The 18,917-nt window shown below is 34.8% G+C and overlaps 1 protein-coding gene across 2 annotated transcripts in view; it reads left to right on the top strand.

Annotated features, from left to right (window-relative positions):
- nrp1a (neuropilin 1a) overlaps nt 1-18,917 on the top strand; it is a 249,455-nt gene that overhangs the window by 77,398 nt on the left and 153,140 nt on the right. For both annotated transcript variants that reach the window (XM_061964875.1, XM_061964874.1), the window contains exon 5: nt 8,027-8,254. In XM_061964875.1, the coding sequence (XP_061820859.1) occupies nt 8,027-8,254 (228 nt within the window). The remainder of the gene's footprint in view (nt 1-8,026; nt 8,255-18,917) is intronic.

The following is an 18,917-nucleotide window of genomic DNA, read 5'->3' as shown; positions in this document are numbered from 1 at the left end:
TATATCTGACAAATCTAAGTCTAAGACTAGATGTGACCAATCTAAGTCTAGACTAGAAATTACCAAGCTAAGTCTAAGACTAGATGTGACCAATCTAAGTCTAAGACTAGATGTGATCCTTCTAAGTCTAAGACTAGATATGACCAATCTAAGTCTAAGACTAGATCTGACCAATCTAAGTTTAAGACTAGATGTGACCAATCTAAGTCTAAGACTAGATGTGACCAATCTAAGTCTAAGACTAGATGTGATCAATCTAAGTCTAAGACTAGATCTGACCAATCTAAGTCTAAGACTAGATCTGACCAATCTAAGTTTAAGACTAGATGTGACCAATCTACTTCTAAAATTAGATCTGACAAATCTAAGACTAGATGTGACTAATCTAAGTCTAAGACTAGAGGTGACCAATCTAAGTCAAAGACTAGAGGTGACCAATCTAAGTCTAAGACTAGTTGTGACCAATATTAGTAGGCTAATATAAACACTTACATCATGTGTTGTCTTCATTATAACACTTACATAAGACTTTTAAAGTCATTTTGATAGTAGGCTAATATAGACACTTACATCATGTGTTGTCTTCATTATAACACTTACATAAGACTTTTAAAGTCATTTTGATAGTAGGCTAATATAGACACTTACATCATGTGTTGCCTTCATTATAACACTTTTATAAGACTTTTAAAGTCATGTTGATAGTAGGCTAATATAGCTAATATAGACACTTGCATCATGTGTTATCTTCATTATAACACTTATATCACACTTTTAAAGTCATTTTGATTGTAGGCTAATATAACTAATATAGACACTTACATCATGTGTTGTCTTCATTATAACACTTATATAAGACTTTTATAGTCATTTTGATAGTAGGCTAATATAGACACTTACATCATGTGTTGTCTTCATTATAACACTTATATAAGAATTTTATAGTCATTTTGTTAGTAGGCTAATTTAGACACTTACATCATGTGTTGTCTTCATTATAACACTTATATAAGACTTTTAAAGTCATTTTGATAGTAGGCTAATATAGACACTTATATACGTGTTATAATGAAGACAACACATGATGTAAGACTTTTAAAGTCATTTTGATAGTAGGCTAATATAGACACTTACATCATGTGTTGTCTTCATTATAACACTTATATCACACCTTTAAAGTCATTTTGATAGTAGGCTAATATAGACACTTACATCATGTGTTGCCTTCATTATAACACTTATATCACACTTTTAAAGTAATTTTGATAGTAGGCTAATATAGACACTTACAAAATGTGTTGTCTTCATTATAACACTTATATAAGACTTTTAAAGTCATTTTGATAGTAGGCTAATATAGACACTTACATCATGCGTTGCCTTCATTGTAACACTTATATCACACTTTTAAGTCATTTTGATAGTAGGCTAATATAGACACTTACATCATGTGTTGTCTTCATTATAACACTTATATCACACTTTTAAAGTAATTTTGATAGTAGGCTAATTTAGACACTTACATCATGCGTTGCCTTCATTATAACACTTATATAAGACTTTTAAAGTCATTTTGATAGTAGGCTAGTATAGACACTTACATCATGTGTTGTCTTCATTATAACACTTATATAAGACTTTTAAAGTCATTTTGATAGTAGGCTAATACAGACACTTACATCATGTGTTGCCTTCATTATAACACTTATATAAGACTTTTAAAGTCATTTTGATAGTAGGCTAATATAGACACTTACATCATGTGTTGCCTTAATGGCACTGCTGTTGTCAAAAGCCACACTTTGGGTTTCTCCTCCAAATGTCAACTCTCTCCGGGCGTTCAAACGCTCCTATTTGGGGCTTTCAACTCGGATTAAAAGCAAAACCGACGACGCTTCTCTCCCTTCATTTTTGTGCGGACCGACAAAAGCGGGCCTGAATTTGCAGCCCGGCGTGATGCCTGAGTGAGAGGCTGGGGGGTGGGCTTTTTATTGAGCAAAAACTCCTCGCAATTATGTTGTTTTTTTTCTTCTTCTCTCTCTCGCCGAGTTCCATCTGCAGTCCTCGTGCAGGCTGTCAGACGAGCGGGGAAATGATGTTATTCTGCAGCTAATAGCTGCACATGATGGCCTGGATGAGGATGACACACCACTGTCTTCTTGTCTCTCGCCTTTCAACGCTTTCTGTCATTTGCTCTAAAAAAGTTTCCTTATGTCACTTTCTCCGGATTTCTAATCTTCATTTTAGGGTGCTTTAAGGCAGGATAATGCAATACTTATTAACAGATGACAGCCAGGGTTTTGAAGACATGGTATCAGATCGATACCTAAATGTGTGGTATCACCAGGCCCGGCCCTAACCAATCTGGCGCCCTAGGCAAGATTTTAGGTGGCGCCCCCCCCACATCGGCAGTGAAGTGTATATACTCACAAGAAACCGAATAGCTTTGTCTTTGACCTTTTTTTTTACTTAAAGAAAGCAAATTAACAATCAGAATAGTTAACAAGATAAAAAAAATATGAATAAATAAATGAATGCAAAAAATAAAAAATGAATATATGAAATACAATATTTTTTACATACATATTGCTTAATTAACATTAATGATGTGCACTTTAACAACTAGGCTTACAACTATACCTAATATATAAAGGGGTGGAAAAGTGACTATTACCTGCAGGGCAAACATTAGCTAACCAGAAGGCAATAACAATGTAAACAAAAAACACCTGCTTAAAAGATCTAATACAAATGTCCCTGAGGAATGTAAGGTGGGAGTACTGTAATTACCTAACGTTACATTATTATTTTCCATAACAATTTAGCCCCCTCCACAATATTAACCCGACGTTAAAACAGAACTAGCTATTTATTGATTAGCAATTGCCGAATCATGTAACATTAGCCTAATGCTAAAAAGCCAGCTACTATCACATTCTGTAACAGACAAATAATTTCATGTAGGCTAACGTTACCTACCTGCTACCTCTTGTCTTTTTCTCGTTTCTCCTCCTCTTCTTTTCTCTTTTTTCTTCCCTGGGCACCTGACAGTTTTGGCCGTTTTGACATCTTGTGTTGATTCTTTGATGTGGTGACGTCCAAAAAGAGTCATGATACGGGAAGGGAGGGAGGGGGGGGCGTAATGTTGTAACAAATAATATTTCTATTATATAGGCTTTACTTTGCATTTTAATTAACGAGGGATTATTTTTTGTATTTAGAAATAATAGTACCAACTTTTTTTTTTCTCCAACATTTGTGGCACTGGCATGGCGCCCCCTGATGGACGGCGCCCTTAGCATTTGCCTATACGGCCTATGCCACGGGCCGGCCCTGGGTATCACCCAAAACTAATGCAAAGTATCAAAGAAGAGAATAATAAGTGATTATTACATTTAAACAGAAGTGTAGATAGAACATGTTAAAACAGAAACTAGCGCGACACCTACCCTTTACATCAATATTTATTCATCAGTATTGGTTTACTAGGTATTATATTTTATTGTATGATCCTGTAACTACTTGGTATCGGATCGATACCTAAATGTGTGGTATCATCCAAAACTAATGTCAAGTATCAAAGAAGAGAAGAATAAGTGATTATTACATTTTAACAGAAGTGTAGATAGAACATGTTAAAACAGAAAATAGCGCGACACCTACCCTTTACATCAATATTTATTCATCAGTATTGGTTTACTAGGTATTATATTTTATTGTATGATCCTGTAACTACTTGGTATCGGATCGATACCTAAATGTGTGGTATCATCCAAAACTAATGTCAAGTATCAAAGAAGAGAAGAATAAGTGATTATTACATTTTAACAGAAGTGTAGATAGAACATGTCAAAACAGAAAATAGCGCGACACCTACCCTTTACATCAATATTTATTCATCAGTATTGGTTTTAATAGGTATTCTATTTTATTGTATGATCCTGTAACTACTTGGTATCGGATCGATACCCAAATGTGTGGTATCATCCAAAACTAATGTCAAGTATCAAAGAAGAGAAGAATAAGTGATTATTACATTTTAACAGAAGTGTAGATAGAACATGTTAAAACAGAAAATAGCGTGACACCTACCCTTTACATCAATATTTATTCATCAGTATTGGTTTATTAGGTATTCTATTTTATTGTATGATCCTGTAACTACTTGGTATCGGATCGATACCTAAATGTGTGGTATCATCCAAAACTAATGTCAAGTATCAAAGAAGAGAAGAATAAGTGATTATTACATTTTAACAGAAGTGTAGATAGAACATGTAAAAACAGAAAATAAGCAGATATTAACAGTAAATGAACAAGTGGATTAATAATAATTTTTTACAGTTTGTCCCTCATAATGTGTACAAAATAATAGGTGTATAAATGACACAATATGTTACTGCATAGACTAATTAGGAGTCTTTGTTTACTTACTACTAAAAGACAAGTTGTCTTGTATGTTCACTATTTTATTTAAGGATTTAATTACAATAATAAACAAATGTTTCATGTACACTAAGACTTTATGTTCAAATAAAGCCAATAATGATAAGTTCCATGCAGTGATTGCAATTGGTTGAATGCACGATGCGCACCCTGAACTCCATTGTAAAACCCTAAGAGTTTCTGTTAAAAATAACGCCAATAATGCCCTTTATTTAGAAAAATATCGAAATACATTTTGGTACCAGTACCAAAATATTGGTATCGGGACGACCCTAACAGCAAGTGAGGAGGACTGAAGCATTAAATGATTAAATAACTGTGACAAGATTTCCTGGGAATTGTGGAATTCCTGGACACTTAGACAAACTTTATTGATCCACAAGGGAAATTGTTCCAAAAAACATGGGAATTTTTACTGTATAACGGTTCAAATAGGACCAAAAATGTGTGAATGCTGGAAAACCTAACAATAAATAAGGAATATCAATGAATTGTGCATTTTTACAGTTTGTCCCTCATAAAGTGTACAAAATAATAGGTGTATAAATGACACAATATGTTACTACAGACTAATTAGGAGTCTTTGTTTGTTTACTTACTACTAAAAGACAAGTTGTCTAGTATGTTCACTATTTTATTTAAGGACTAAATGACAATAATAAACATATGTTTTATGTACACTAACATTTTTTTGTTCAAATAAAGCCAAATATGATAAGTTCCATGCAGTGCTTGCAATTGCTTGAATGCACGATGCGCACCCTGAACTCCATTGTAAAACCCTAAGAGTTTCTGTTAAAAATAAAGCCAAAAATGACCTTTTTTGTGGTCCCCTTGTCAAGACTTGGTCCTGGGGTTTAGTTTTTCTGGGATGCAACGGAAAGTTGGCTCGGGCGAGACGGGAATGTAAGTACATTTTTTATTGAAACACTAGAACTACAAAAAAAAGAAGTAAACAAAAGGCGCGCACAATGGCGGAGAACAAACTATGAAACCAAACACTTGCACAAAGGCAAAAACTATGAACAACAAAAAACACTAACTGTGGCTTAATAAACAAAAACTTACTTGGCATGGAACCGGCATGAAAAAAGAGCAGCAAGGATCATAAGGGAGTGGAGAGTGTGCAGAAGCATAAATATGGGGATGTCACCAGAAAGACAAACTGAAAACAATGAACTTAAATATTACAGACATGATTAACGAAAACAGGTGCGTGACTCAACATGTGAAATAGGTGCGTGACGTGACAGGTGAAAACTAATGGTTGCTATGGTGACAAAACAAAAGTGCACAAAAAGTCCAAAAACCAAAACGAACATGACCAAAACAAAAACATGATCACACAGACATGACATCCCTTTATTTAGAAACATATCGTTTATTTTATAGCAAGTGAGGAGGACTGAAGCATTAAATGGTTTAATAACCGTGACAAGATTTCCTGGGAATTGTGGAATTCCTGGAAACTTAGACAAACTTTATTGATCCACAAGGGAAATTGTTCCAAAAAACATGGGAATTTTTTTACTGTATAACGGTTCAAATAGGACCAAAAATGTGTGAGAAGAAGGCGGGAATTTCTTCTTATTGCGTGAATGCTGGAAAACCTAACAATAAATAAGGAATATCAATGAATTGTGCATTTTTACAGTTTGTCCCTCATAATGTGTACAAAATAATAGGTGTATAAATGACACAATATGTTACTGCATAGACTAATTAGGAGTCTTTGTTTGTTTACTTACTACTAAAAGACAAGTTGTCTAGTATGTTCACTATTTTATTTAAGGACTAAATGACAATAATAAACATATGTTTCATGTACACCAACATTGTTTTTGTTCAAATAAAGACAATAATGATAAGTTCCATGCAGTGCTTGCAATTGGTTGAATGCACGATGCGCACCCTGAACTCCATTGTAAAACACTAAGATGTTCTGTTAAAAATAAAGCCAATAATGACATTTTTTGTGGTGCCCTTTATTTAGAAAAGTAGCAAAAAGTATAGAAATGCATTTTGGTACCGGTACTGATACTAAAATATTGGTATCGGGACAACCCAAGGTTGGGTATATACATACATCGACTGTAACGATACCAAGTACAAGTGCCGTACATAGTCGATACTACAATGATTACATTGATATTTTTTATCATCACACAATCTTTTGTCTTTTTTTTTAAATGTTTATAAAGTCAGTAAATACGTCCCTGGACACATGAGGACTTTGAATATGACCAATGTATGATCCTGTAACTACTTGGTATCGGATCGATACCTAAATGTGTGGTATCACCCAAAACTAATGCAAAGTATCAAAGAAGAGAAGAATAAGTGATTATTACATTTGAACAGAAGTGTAGATAGAACATGTTGAAACAGAAAATAGCGCGACACCTACCCTTTACATCAATATTTATTCATCAGTATTGGTTTATTAGGTATTATATTTTATCGTATGATCCTGTAACTACTTGGTATCGGATCCATACCTAAATGTGTGGTATCATCCAAAACTAATGTCAAGTATCAAAGAAGAGAAGAATAAGTGATTATTACATTTTAACAGAAGTGTACATAGAACATGTTAAAACAGAAAATAGCGCGACACCTACCCTTTACATCAATATTTATTCATCAGTATTGGTTTATTAGGTATTATATTTTATCGTATGATTCTGTAACTACTTGGTATCAGATCGATACCTAAATGTGTGATATCACCCAAAACTAATGTAAAGTATCAAAGAAGAGAAGAATAAGTGATTCTTACATTTTAACAGAAGTGTAGATAGAACATGTTAAAACAGAAAATAAGCAGATATTAACAGTAAATGAACAAGTGGATTAATAATCCATTTTTTTACAGTTTGTCCCTCATAATGTGTACAAAATAATAGGTGTATAAATGACACAATAAGTTACTACAGACTAATTGGGAGTCTTTGTTTGTTTACTTACTACTACAATGGGAAACCGGGCTTTCTGTTCCGCCGCTCCCAGTCTGTGGAACGCTATCCCTGACCACCTGAGGGTACCACAGACTGTGGATGATTTTAAAAAAGGCTTAAAAACCCTTATTTTTATTTTTTAAAAAAGCTTTTTTTTAGATATATGCATATTAGTTCTAGCTATTAGGTGTATAAATGACACAATATGTTACTGCATAGACTAATTAGGAGTTTTTGTTTGTTTACTTACTACTAAAAGACAAGTTTTCTAGTACGTTCAACATTTTATTTAAGGACTAAATGACAATAATAAACATACATTTAATTCACCCTAAAATTTGTTGTTCAAATAAAGACAATAATGAAATTTTTTGTGGTCCCCTTATTGCTGCTCCTTTTCATTTATTATTTGTATGTTGTTTCAGTTATTTGTAGGTAAAAATGTTCATGTGAAGAACAAGTACTTGGTGTAAAAAAACGTGTTGGAGAGTAAGCGACAATTAAAGGTAAATAAGCAAGTAGATGAATGATAGTTTTGAGAGAATAATACGACAGGAACTGAAAACAATATTTGAAATGGTTCTTTGTCCAAGTTGACCATCTGGCACCTTCTGGCCCTGCAGGTCCCGAATGCTCCAGGAACTTCACGGCCAACGGCGGCGTCATCAAGTCCCCGGGCTTCCCGGAGAAGTACCCCAACAACCTGGACTGCACCTTCATGATCTTCGCACCGCGCATGTCCGAAATCGTCCTGGAGTTCGAGAGCTTCGAGCTGGAGCCGGACCCCACGCCGCCCGCCGGAGTCTTCTGCCGCTACGACCGGCTGGAGATCTGGGAAGGCTTTCCCGGAGGTAAATGCGTTTTTTTACTCGGGGTTGGCGTCTCGGTCTTTAAATGATGGCGGCGACGCAATGAAGTGCGACAAATAAATAAATAAATAAAAAATATTCTGCTCCAGATGGTTCCAGAACGAGTCTCGTAATTATTAACATAAATGAAATGTTTCATTTGATTTATGGAAGTGCGTTCGTATCCATGAGACGTGGAAAAAAAAATAGATTTATTAAAAAAATATATATCTATTGAGAATACCATTTAATTAAATAGAATAATATTAGACATTAGACATTTTAATGGGCCTGCTATCTGTGCCCCAGACCGCTAGTTGCCGGAAGCCATCGTACTTTTAAGATGGTGCAGAATGTCTGAATCCGTGAGTTTTAAGTTTAACCGTACAAAAAGAGCTTCAGAGCGAGCCCAAAACGTTAGCATGCTGACATTAAAATGCTAACATTTAGCATGTGTGCTAACGACGGCATGCTAGCAGTTAGCAGGTCTCACATTTCAAGTAACACGGCTGTAAGGTGCGCGGCTGCGGAATTAGACAAAAATGTGTAATATTAGCAGGAAATGTTGCCATGCTAATGTTAGCATACTAGCATGCTAACGTTAAGAAGCTGGCACAAATACCAAAATGCAGTTTTTGTTGGTGTAGACATAGAAAAGTAGAAAAAAAAGCTAGCATAAAACGTTAGCATGCTAATATGAGCAACGCTCGCAAAAAAAAGCTAGCACGCTAACGTTCTTACAAGTATGCTAGCAAACTGGCATGCTAACGTTAAGAAGCTGGCACAAATACCAAAATGCAGTATTTGTTGGTGTAGACATAGAAAGTAGCAAAAAATCTAGCATAAAACGTTAGCATGCTAATATGAGCACTGCTCACAAAAAAAAAAGCTAGCACGCTAACGTTCTTACAAGTATGCTAGCAAACTAGCATGCTAACGTTAAGAAGCTGGCACAAATACCAAAATGCAGTATTTGTTGGTGTAGACATAGAAAAGTAGCAAAAAAGCTAGCATAAAACGTTAGCATGCTAATATGAGCAACGCTCGCAAAAAAAAAGCTAGCACGCTAACGTTCTTACAAGTATGCTAGCAAACTAGCATGCTAACGTTAAGAAGCTGGCACAAATACCAAAATGCAGTATTTGTTGGTGTAGACATAGAAAGTAGCAAAAAATCTAGCATAAAACGTTAGCATGCTAATATGAGCACTGCTCACACAAAAAAAAGCTAGCACGCTAACGTTCTTACAAGTATGCTAGCAAACTAGCATGCTAACGTTAAGAAGCTGGCACAAATACCAAAATGCAGTTTTTGTTGGTGTAGACATAGAAAAATATCAAAAAAGCTAGCATAAAACGTTAGCATGCTAATATGAGCAACGCTCGCAAAAAAAAAGCTAGCACGCTAACGTTCTTACAAGTATGCTAGCAAACTAGCATGCTAACGTTAAGAAGCTGGCACAAATACCAAAATGCAGTATTTGTTGGTGTAGACATAGAAAGTAGCAAAAAATCTAGCATAAAACGTTAGCATGCTAATATGAGCACTGCTCACAAAAAAAAAGCTAGCACGCTAACGTTCTTACAAGTATGCTAGCAAACTAGCATGCTAACGTTAAGAAGCTGGCACAAATACCAAAATGCAGTATTTGTTGGTGTAGACATAGAAAAGTAGCAAAAAATCTAGCATAAAACGTTAGCATGCTAATATGAGCACTGCTCGCAAAAAAAAAAGCTAGCACGCTAACGTTCTTACAAGTATGCTAGCAAACTTGCTTGGTACCAATGCAGATAAAAAAAAACATGATTTTTATACTGCGAGGGCCTGCCCATAATTATTCCAATAGTATTACTATTAATATATTAGTATAACATAAGTAATACAATACAATCAATTCGTAAAATAAAATAAAAATACAGTTTCATAAATATTTGTTTGATAATATATGGAAATGGTTCTGAAGGATTTGTTTTCGACATGTTTAACGAGATACGTCGTTACGTTCCGGTGCAACAGAGTTTGTAATATGTCACGGTTGTATCGATTTTGACCCCGGCATACAGAGACCACAGGCAAAGTGCAGGCAAAAAGTATTTTCAAAACAAAATGAAGTGCACAAAAAGGCAAAACAGAGAAAGCTACGCTGCATGGAAGTTCAAAGCCAAACATTGATCCAGTCCCCATCCAGAGAACAGATACTGATTATAATATAAATATATTTTCAGGAATTCCTGGAATTGTGTTGAACGTGAAAAAAAATGATTGTGTGAATTTCCAGGTTGAATTGAATGTGTTGAAGGTGGAATGGTTTGAATCGGTAGAAGACTGTGGGAATTGTGGAAGTTTGAAAAATGGATAATTCATTTTGAATGGGGAAAGTGTCCCGAAAAACTGGGAAATTTAGGAAATCCGGGAATTTTGTTTATACTGATTGATAGGGAAGAACACAATTCCTGGACAGACTGAATCTTTCGAAGTTGGAACGGTTTGAATCGGATACAAATTGTGGGAGTCGTGGAACTGTAAAAAATCAATTGGAATTTCATGGAAATTTGGGAAAAGCGGGAATTTTTTTGGAAAATGCTAAAAAAATTTAAATGTTCTGAACGAGTGGTTGGTGTTGTAATTTTTCAAAACAGTCAAGAAATGTTGAAGTAGAAACATGTTGAATGTTGCCAGAAAAAAGGGTGAAAATTGGGTTTGGAAAACCAGGAATTTTGGAAATTCCTGGAAATTTTTTTCACTTGGGAAAATAATAATTTGAATTTCCAGAATGAGTGAAATATGTTGAAGGTGGAATGGTTTGAACAATTTGAAAATGGTGGAAGTTCGAAAAATGGCCAATTAATTTTAAATGGGAAAAATGTCCCGGAATTCTGGGAAATCTGGGTATTTTGTTTATAATTGTTGAAAGAGAAGAACACAATTCCTGAACAGACTGAATCTTTTGAAGTTGTAACGGTTTTAATCGGATACAAATTGTGGGAACTTGGAACATTTTTTACAGTTCCACATCTTTTCAATTGGAACTTAATGGAAATTTGGGAAAAGCGGGAATTTTTTTGAAAATGCTAAAAAATGTGAATGTTCTGAATGAGTGGTTGGTGTTGGAATTTTTCAAAACGGTCAAGAAATATTGAAGTAGAAACATGTTGAATTGAGAAATGGAATTTCGGGAAAACTGGGAATTTTTCCAGTTGTACTGATTAAAAAGAATGTTTGGACGATGGAACAGTTGAAATGGGTTGAAAAATGTGGGAGGAGCAGTCGCCAGAAAAAAGGGTGAAAATAGGGTTTGGAAAACCAAGAATTTTGGAAATTCCTGGGATGATTTTTCACTTGGGCAAATGATAATTTGAATTTCCAGAATGAGTAAAATATGTTGAAGGTGGAATGGTTTGAACAATTTGGAAATGGTGGAAGTTTGAAAAATGGCCAATTCATTTTAAATGGGAAAAATGTTCCGGAAAACTGGGAATTCTGGGAAATCTGTGAATTGTGTTTATAATTGTTGAAAGGTAAGAACACAATTCCTGAACAGAATGAATCTTTTGAAATTGGAACGGTTTGAATCGGATAAATATTGTGGGAGTTATGGAACTGTAAAAAATGTCCCAATCTTTCCTATTGGAAATTCATGGCAATTTGGAAAAACAGGAATTTTTTGGAAAATGCTAAAAAAATTCAATGTTCTGAATGAGTGGTTGGTGTTGGAATTGTTCAAAACGGTCAATAAATGTTGAAGTAGAAACATGTTGAATTGACAAATGGAATTTCGGGAAAACTGGGAATTTTTCCAGTTGTACTGATTGAAAGGAATGTTTGGACGGTGAAACAGTTGAAGTGGGTTGAAAAATGTGGGAGGAGCAGTCGCCAGAAAAAAGGGTGAAAATAGGGTTTGGAAAACTAAGAATTTTGGAAATTCCTGGAATTATTTTTCACTTGGGAAAACGATAGTTTGAATGTCCAGGATGAGTGGAATATGTTGAAGGTGGAATGGTTTGAAACATTTGGAAATGGTGGAAGTTTGAAAAATGGCCAATTCATTTTAAATAGGAAAAATGTCCCGGAATTCTGGGAAATCTGGGAATTTTGTTTATAATTGTTGAAAGAGAAGAACACAATTCCTGAACAGACCGAATTTTTTGGAGTTGTAACGGTTTTAATCGGATACAAATTGTGGTAGCTTGGAACATTTTTTACAGTTCCACATCTTTTCAATTGGAACTTCATGGAAATTTGGGAAAAGCGGGAATTTTTGGAAAATGCTAAAACAATTTGAATGTTCTGACTGTTCTGTTGGTGGTGGAATTTTTCAAAACGGTCAAGAAATGTTGAAGTAGTAACATGTTGAATTGAGAAATGGTATTACAGTAGTTCGGGAAAACCGGGAATTTTTCCAGTTGTACTGATTAAAAGGAATAATTGGACGGTGGAACAGTTGAAGTGGGTTGAAAAATGTGGGAGGAGCAGTCACCAGAAAAAAGGGTGAAAATAGGGTTTGGAAAACCAAGAATTTTGGAAATTCCTGGAATTATTTTTCACATGGAAAAATGATAGTTTGAATGTCCAGGATGAGTGGAATATGTTGAAGGTGGAATGGTTTGAAAAATTTGGAAATGGTGGAAGTTCGAAAAATGTCCAATTAATTTTAAATTGGAAAAATGTCCCGGAATTCTGGGAAATCTGGGAATTGTGTTTATAATTGTTGAAAGGGAAGAACACAATTCCTGAACAGACTGAATCTTTTGAAGTTGGAACGGTTTGAATCGGATAAATATTGTGGGAGTTATGGAACTGTAAAAAAATGTCCCAATCTTTTCAATTGGAATTTCATGGAAATTTGGGAAAAGCGGGAATTTTTTGGAAAATGCTAAAAAAAATTTGAATGTTCTGAATGAGTGGTTGGTGTTGGAATTTTTCAAAATGGTCAAGAAATGTTGAAGTAGAAACATGTTGAATTGAGAAATGGAATTTCGGGAAAACCGGGAATTCTTCCAGTTGTACTGATTAAAAGGAATGTTTGGACGATGGAACAGTTGAAGTGGGTTGAAAAATGTGGGAGGAGCAGTCGCCAGAAAAAAGGGTGAAAATAGGGTTTGGAAAACTAAGAATTTTGGAAATTCCTGGAATTTTTTTTCACTTGGGAAAATGATAGTTTGAATGTCCAGGATGAGTGGAATATGTTGAAGGTGGAATGGTTTGAAAAATTTGGAAATGGTGGAAGTTTGAAAAATGGCCAATTCATTTTAAATGGGAAAAATGTTCCGGAATTCTGGGAAATCTGGGAATTTTGTTTATAATTGTTGAAAGAGAAGAACACAATTCCTGAACAGACCGAATCTTTTGAAGTTGGAACGGTTTGAATCGGACAAATATTGTGGGAGTTATGGAACTGTAAAAAATGTCCCAATCTTTTCACTTGGAATTTCATGGAAATTTGGGAAAAACGGGAATTTTTGGGAAAATGCTAAAAAAATTGAATGTTCTGAATGAGTGGTTGGTGTTGGAATTGTTCAAAACGGTCAATAAATGTTGAAGTAGAAACATGTTGAATTGAGAAATGGAATTTTGGGAAAACCGGGAATTTTTCCAGTTGTACTGATTAAAAGGAATGTTTGGACGATGAAACAGTTGAAATGGGTTGAGAAATGTGGGAGGAGCAGTCGCCAGAAAAAAGGGTAAAAATAGGGTTTGGAAAACCAAGAATTTTGGAAATTCCTGGGATGATTTTTCACTTGGGCAAATTATAATTTGAATTTCCAGAATGAGTGAAATATGTTGAAGGTGGAATGGTTTGAAAAATTTGGAAATGGTGGAAGTTTGAAAAATGGCCAATTCATTTTAAATGGGAAAAATGTCCCGGAATTCTGGGAAATCTGGGTATTTTGTTTATAATTGTTGAAAGAAAAGAACACAATTCCTGAACAGATTGAATCTTTTGAAATTGGAACGGTTTGAATCGGATAAATATTGTGGGAGTTATGGAACTGTAAAAAATGTCCCAATCTTTTCAATTGGAACTTCATGGAAATTTGGGAAAAGTGGGAATTTTTTGGAAAATGCTAAAAAATTTGAATGTTCTGACTGAGTGGTTGGTGTTGGAATTTTTCAAAACGGTCAATAAATGTTGAAGTAGAAACATGTTGAATTGAGAATTGGAATATTCGGGAAGACCGGGAATTTTTCCAGTTGTACTGATTAAAAGGAATGTTTGGACGATGGAACAGTTGAAGTGGGTTGAAAAATGTGGGAGGAGCAGTCGCCAGAAAAAAGGGTAAAAATAGGGTTTGGAAAACAAAGAATTTTGGAAATTCCTGGAATGATTTTTCACTTGGGCAAATGATAAATTGAATTTCCAGAATGAGTGACATATGTTGAAGGTGGAATGGTTTGAACAATTTGGAAATGGTGGATGTTCGAAAAATGGCCAATTCATTTTAAATGGGAAAAATGTCCCGGAAATCTGGGAATTTTGTTTATAATTGTTGAAAGAGAAGAACACAATTCCTGAACAGACCGAATCTTTTGAAGTTGTAACGGTTTTAATCGGATACAAATTGTGGGAGCTTGGAACATTTTTTATAGTTCCACATCTTTTCAATTGGAACTTCATGGAAATTTGGGAAAAGCGGGAATTTTTTTGAAAATGCTAAAAAAAATTGAATGTTCTGTTGGTGTTGGAATTTTTCAAAACGGTCAAGAAATGCTGAAGTAGTAACATGTTGAATTGAGAAATGGTATTACGGTATTTCGGGAAAACCGGGAATTCTTCCAGTTGTACTGATTAAAAGGAATGTTTGGACGGTGGAACAGTTGAAGTGAGTTAAAAAATGTGGGAGGAGCAGTCGCCAGAAAAAAGGGTGAAAATAGGGTTTGGAAAACCAAGAATTTTGGAAATTCCTGGAATTATTTTTCACTTGGGAAAACGATAGTTTGAATGTCCAGGATGAGTGGAATATGTTGAAGTTGGAATGGTTTGAAAAATTTGGAAATGGTGGAAGTTTGAAAAATGGCCAATTCATTTTAAATGGGAAAAATGTTCCGGAAAATTGGGAATTCTGGGAAATCTGGGAATTGTGTTTATAATTGTAAAAGGGAAGCACAAAATTCTTGAACAGACTGAATCTTTTGAAGTTGGAACGGTTTGAATCGGACAAATATTGTGGGAGTTATGGAACTGTAAAAAAATGTCCCAATCTTTTCAATTGGAATTTCATGGAAATTTGGGAAAAGCGGGAATTTTTTTGAAAATGCTAAAAAAATTTAATGTTCTGTTGGTGGTGGAATTTTTCAAAACGGTCAAGAAATGCTGAAGTAGTAACATGTAGAATTGAGAAATGGTATTACGGTATTTCGGGAAAACCGGGAATTTTTCCAGTTGTACTGATTAAAAGGAATGTTTGGACGGTGGAACAGTTGAAGTGAGTTAAAAAATGTGGGAGGAGCAGTCGCCAGAAAAAGGGGTGAAAATAGGGTTTGGAAAACCAAGAATTTTGAAAATTCCTGGAATTATTTTTCACTTGGGAAAACGATAGTTTGAATGTCCAGGATGAGCAAAATATGTTGAAGGTGGAATGGTTTGAAAAATTTGGAAATGGTGGAAGTTTGAAAAATGGCCAATTCATTTTAAATTGGAAAAATGTTCCGGAAAACTGGGAATTCTGGGAAATCTGGGAATTGTGTTTATAATTATTGAAAGGGAAGAACACAATTCCTGAACAGACCGAATCTTTTGAAGTTGGAACGGTTTGAATCGGATAAATATTGTGGGGGTTATGGAACTGTAAAAAAATGTCCCAATCTTTTCAATTGGAATTTCATAGAAATTTAGGAAAAGCGGGAATTTTTTGGAAAATGCTAAAAAATTTGAATGTTCCGAATGAGTGTTGGAATTTTTCAAAATGGTCAAGAAATGTTGAAGTAGAAACATGTTGAATTGATAATTGGAATTTTGGGAAAACCGGGAATTTTTCCAGTTGTACTGATTAAATTTGAATTGTCCAGAATGAGTGGAATATGTTGAAGGTGGAATGGTTTGAAAAAATTTGGAAATGGTGGAAGTTCGAAAAATGGCCAATTCATTTTAAATGGGAAAAATGTTCCGGAATTCTGGGAAATCTGGGAATTGTGTTTATAATTGTTGAAAGAGAAGAACACAATTCCTGAACAGACCGAATCTTTTGAACTTGTAACGGTTTTAATCGGATACAAATTGTGGGAGCTTGGAACATTTTTTATAGTTCCACATCTTTTCAATTGGAACTTCATGGAAATTTGGGAAAAGCGGGAATTTTTTTGAAAATGCTAAAAAAAAATTGAATGTTCTGTTGGTGTTGGAATTTTTCAAAACGGTCAAGAAATGCTGAAGTAGTAACATGTTGAATTGAGAAATGGTATTACGGTATTTCGGGAAAACCGGGAATTCTTCCAGTTGTACTGATTAAAAGGAATGTTTGGACGGTGGAACAGTTGAAGTGAGTTAAAAAATGTGGGAGGAGCAGTCGCCAGAAAAAAGGGTGAAAATAGGGTTTGGAAAACCAAGAATTTTGGAAATTCCTGGAATTATTTTTCACTTGGGAAAACGATAGTTTGAATGTCCAGGATGAGTGGAATATGTTGAAGTTGGAATGGTTTGAAAAATTTGGAAATGGTGGAAGTTTGAAAAATGGCCAATTCATTTTAAATGGGAAAAATGTTCCGGAAAATTGGGAATTCTGGGAAATCTGGGAATTGTGTTTATAATTGTAAAAGGGAAGCACAAAATTCTTGAACAGACTGAATCTTTTGAAGTTGGAACGGTTTATTGTGGGAGTTATGGAACTGTAAAAAAATGTCCCAATCTTTTCAATTGGAATTTCATGGAAATTTGGGAAAAGCGGGAATTTTTTTGAAAATGCTAAAAAAATTTAATGTTCTGTTGGTGGTGGAATTTTTCAAAACGGTCAAGAAATATTGAAGTAGTAACATGTAGAATTGAGAAATGGTATTACGGTATTTCGGGAAAACCGGGAATTTTTCCAGTTGTACTGATTAAAAGGAATGTTTGGACGGTGGAACAGTTGAAGTGAGTTAAAAAATGTGGGAGGAGCAGTCGCCAGAAAAAAGGGTGAAAATAGGGTTTGGAAAACCAAGAATTTTGGAAATTCCTGGAACTGTTTTTCACTTGGGAAAATTGTAATTTGACTGTCCAGGATGAGTGAAACATGTTGAAGGTGGAATGATTTGAACAATTTGGAAATGGTGGAAGTTTGAAAAATGGCCAATTCATTTTAAATGGGAAAAATGTTCCGGAATTCTGGGAAATCTGGGAATTGTGTTTATAATTGTTGAAAGAGAAGAACACAATTCCTGAACAGATTGAATCTTTTGAAGTTGGAACGGTTTGAATCGGACAAATATTGTGGGAGTTATAGAACTGTAAAAAATGTCCCAATCTTTTCAATTGGAATTTCATGGAAATTTGGGAAAAGCGGGAATTTTTTGGAAAATGCTAAAAAATGTGAATGTTCTGACTGAGTGGTTGGTGTTGGAATTGTTCAAAACGGTCAATAAATGTTGAAGTAGAAACATGTTGAATTGAGAAATGGAATTTTGGGAAAACCGGGAATTTTTCCAGTTGTACTGATTAAAAGGAATGTTTGGACGGTGGAACAGTTGAAATGGGTTGAGAAATGTGGGAGGAGCTGTCGCCAGAAAAAAGGGTGAAAATAGGGTTTGGAAAACCAAGAATTTTGGAAATTCCTGGAATTATTATTCACTTGGGAAAACGATAGTTTGAATGTCCAGGATGAGTGGAATATGTTGAAAGTGGAATGGTTTGAACAATTTGGAAATGGTGGAAGTTCGAAAAATGGCCAATTCATTTTAAATGGGAAAAATGTTCCGGAAAACTGGGAATTATGGGAAATTCTGGAATTGTGTTTATAATTGTTGAAAGGGAAGAACACAATTCCTGAACAGACTGAATATTTTGAAATTGGAACGGTTTGAATCGGACAAATATTGTGAGAGTTATGGAACTGTAAAAAAATGTCCCAATCTTTTCAATTGGAATTTCATAGAAATTTAGGAAAAGCGGGAATTTTTTGGAAAATGCTAAAAAATTTGAATGTTCCGAATGAGTGTTGGAATTTTTCGAAAATGGTCAAGAAATGTTGAAGTAGAAACATGTTGAATTGATAATTGGAATTTCGGGAAAACCGGGAATTTTTCCAGTTGTACTGATTAAATTTGAATTGTCCAGAATGAGTGGAATATGTTGAAGGTGGAATGGTTTGAAAAATGTGGAAATGGTGGAAGTTCGAAAAATGGCCAATTCATTTTAAATGGGAAAAATGTTCCGGAAAACTGGGAAAACTGGGAATTCTGGGAATTTTGTTTATAATTGTTGAAAGGGAAGAACACAATTCCTGAACAGACCGAATCTTTTGAAGTTGGAACGGTTTGAAATTGTTCAAAACGGTCAATAACTGTTGAAGTAGAAACATGTTGAATTGAGAAATAGATTTTCGGGAAAACCGGGAATTTTTCCAGTTGTACTGATTGAAAGGAATGTTTGTTTGTCTAATCTTGAACGGGTTTGTGCTGAAAACCAAGTTTTGTTGTACTTGTGCAACGACAATAAAGACCTACCTACCCAATGGTCCGCATCTTGCCCAGGTCT

This window comes from Nerophis lumbriciformis, linkage group LG07 (assembly GCF_033978685.3).
Source record: "Nerophis lumbriciformis linkage group LG07, RoL_Nlum_v2.1, whole genome shotgun sequence".
Lineage (NCBI taxonomy): Eukaryota > Metazoa > Chordata > Actinopteri > Syngnathiformes > Syngnathidae > Nerophis > Nerophis lumbriciformis.
The sequence above is the reverse complement of the archived record's forward strand: the minus strand, read 5'-3'. Positions and strand labels throughout refer to the sequence as shown.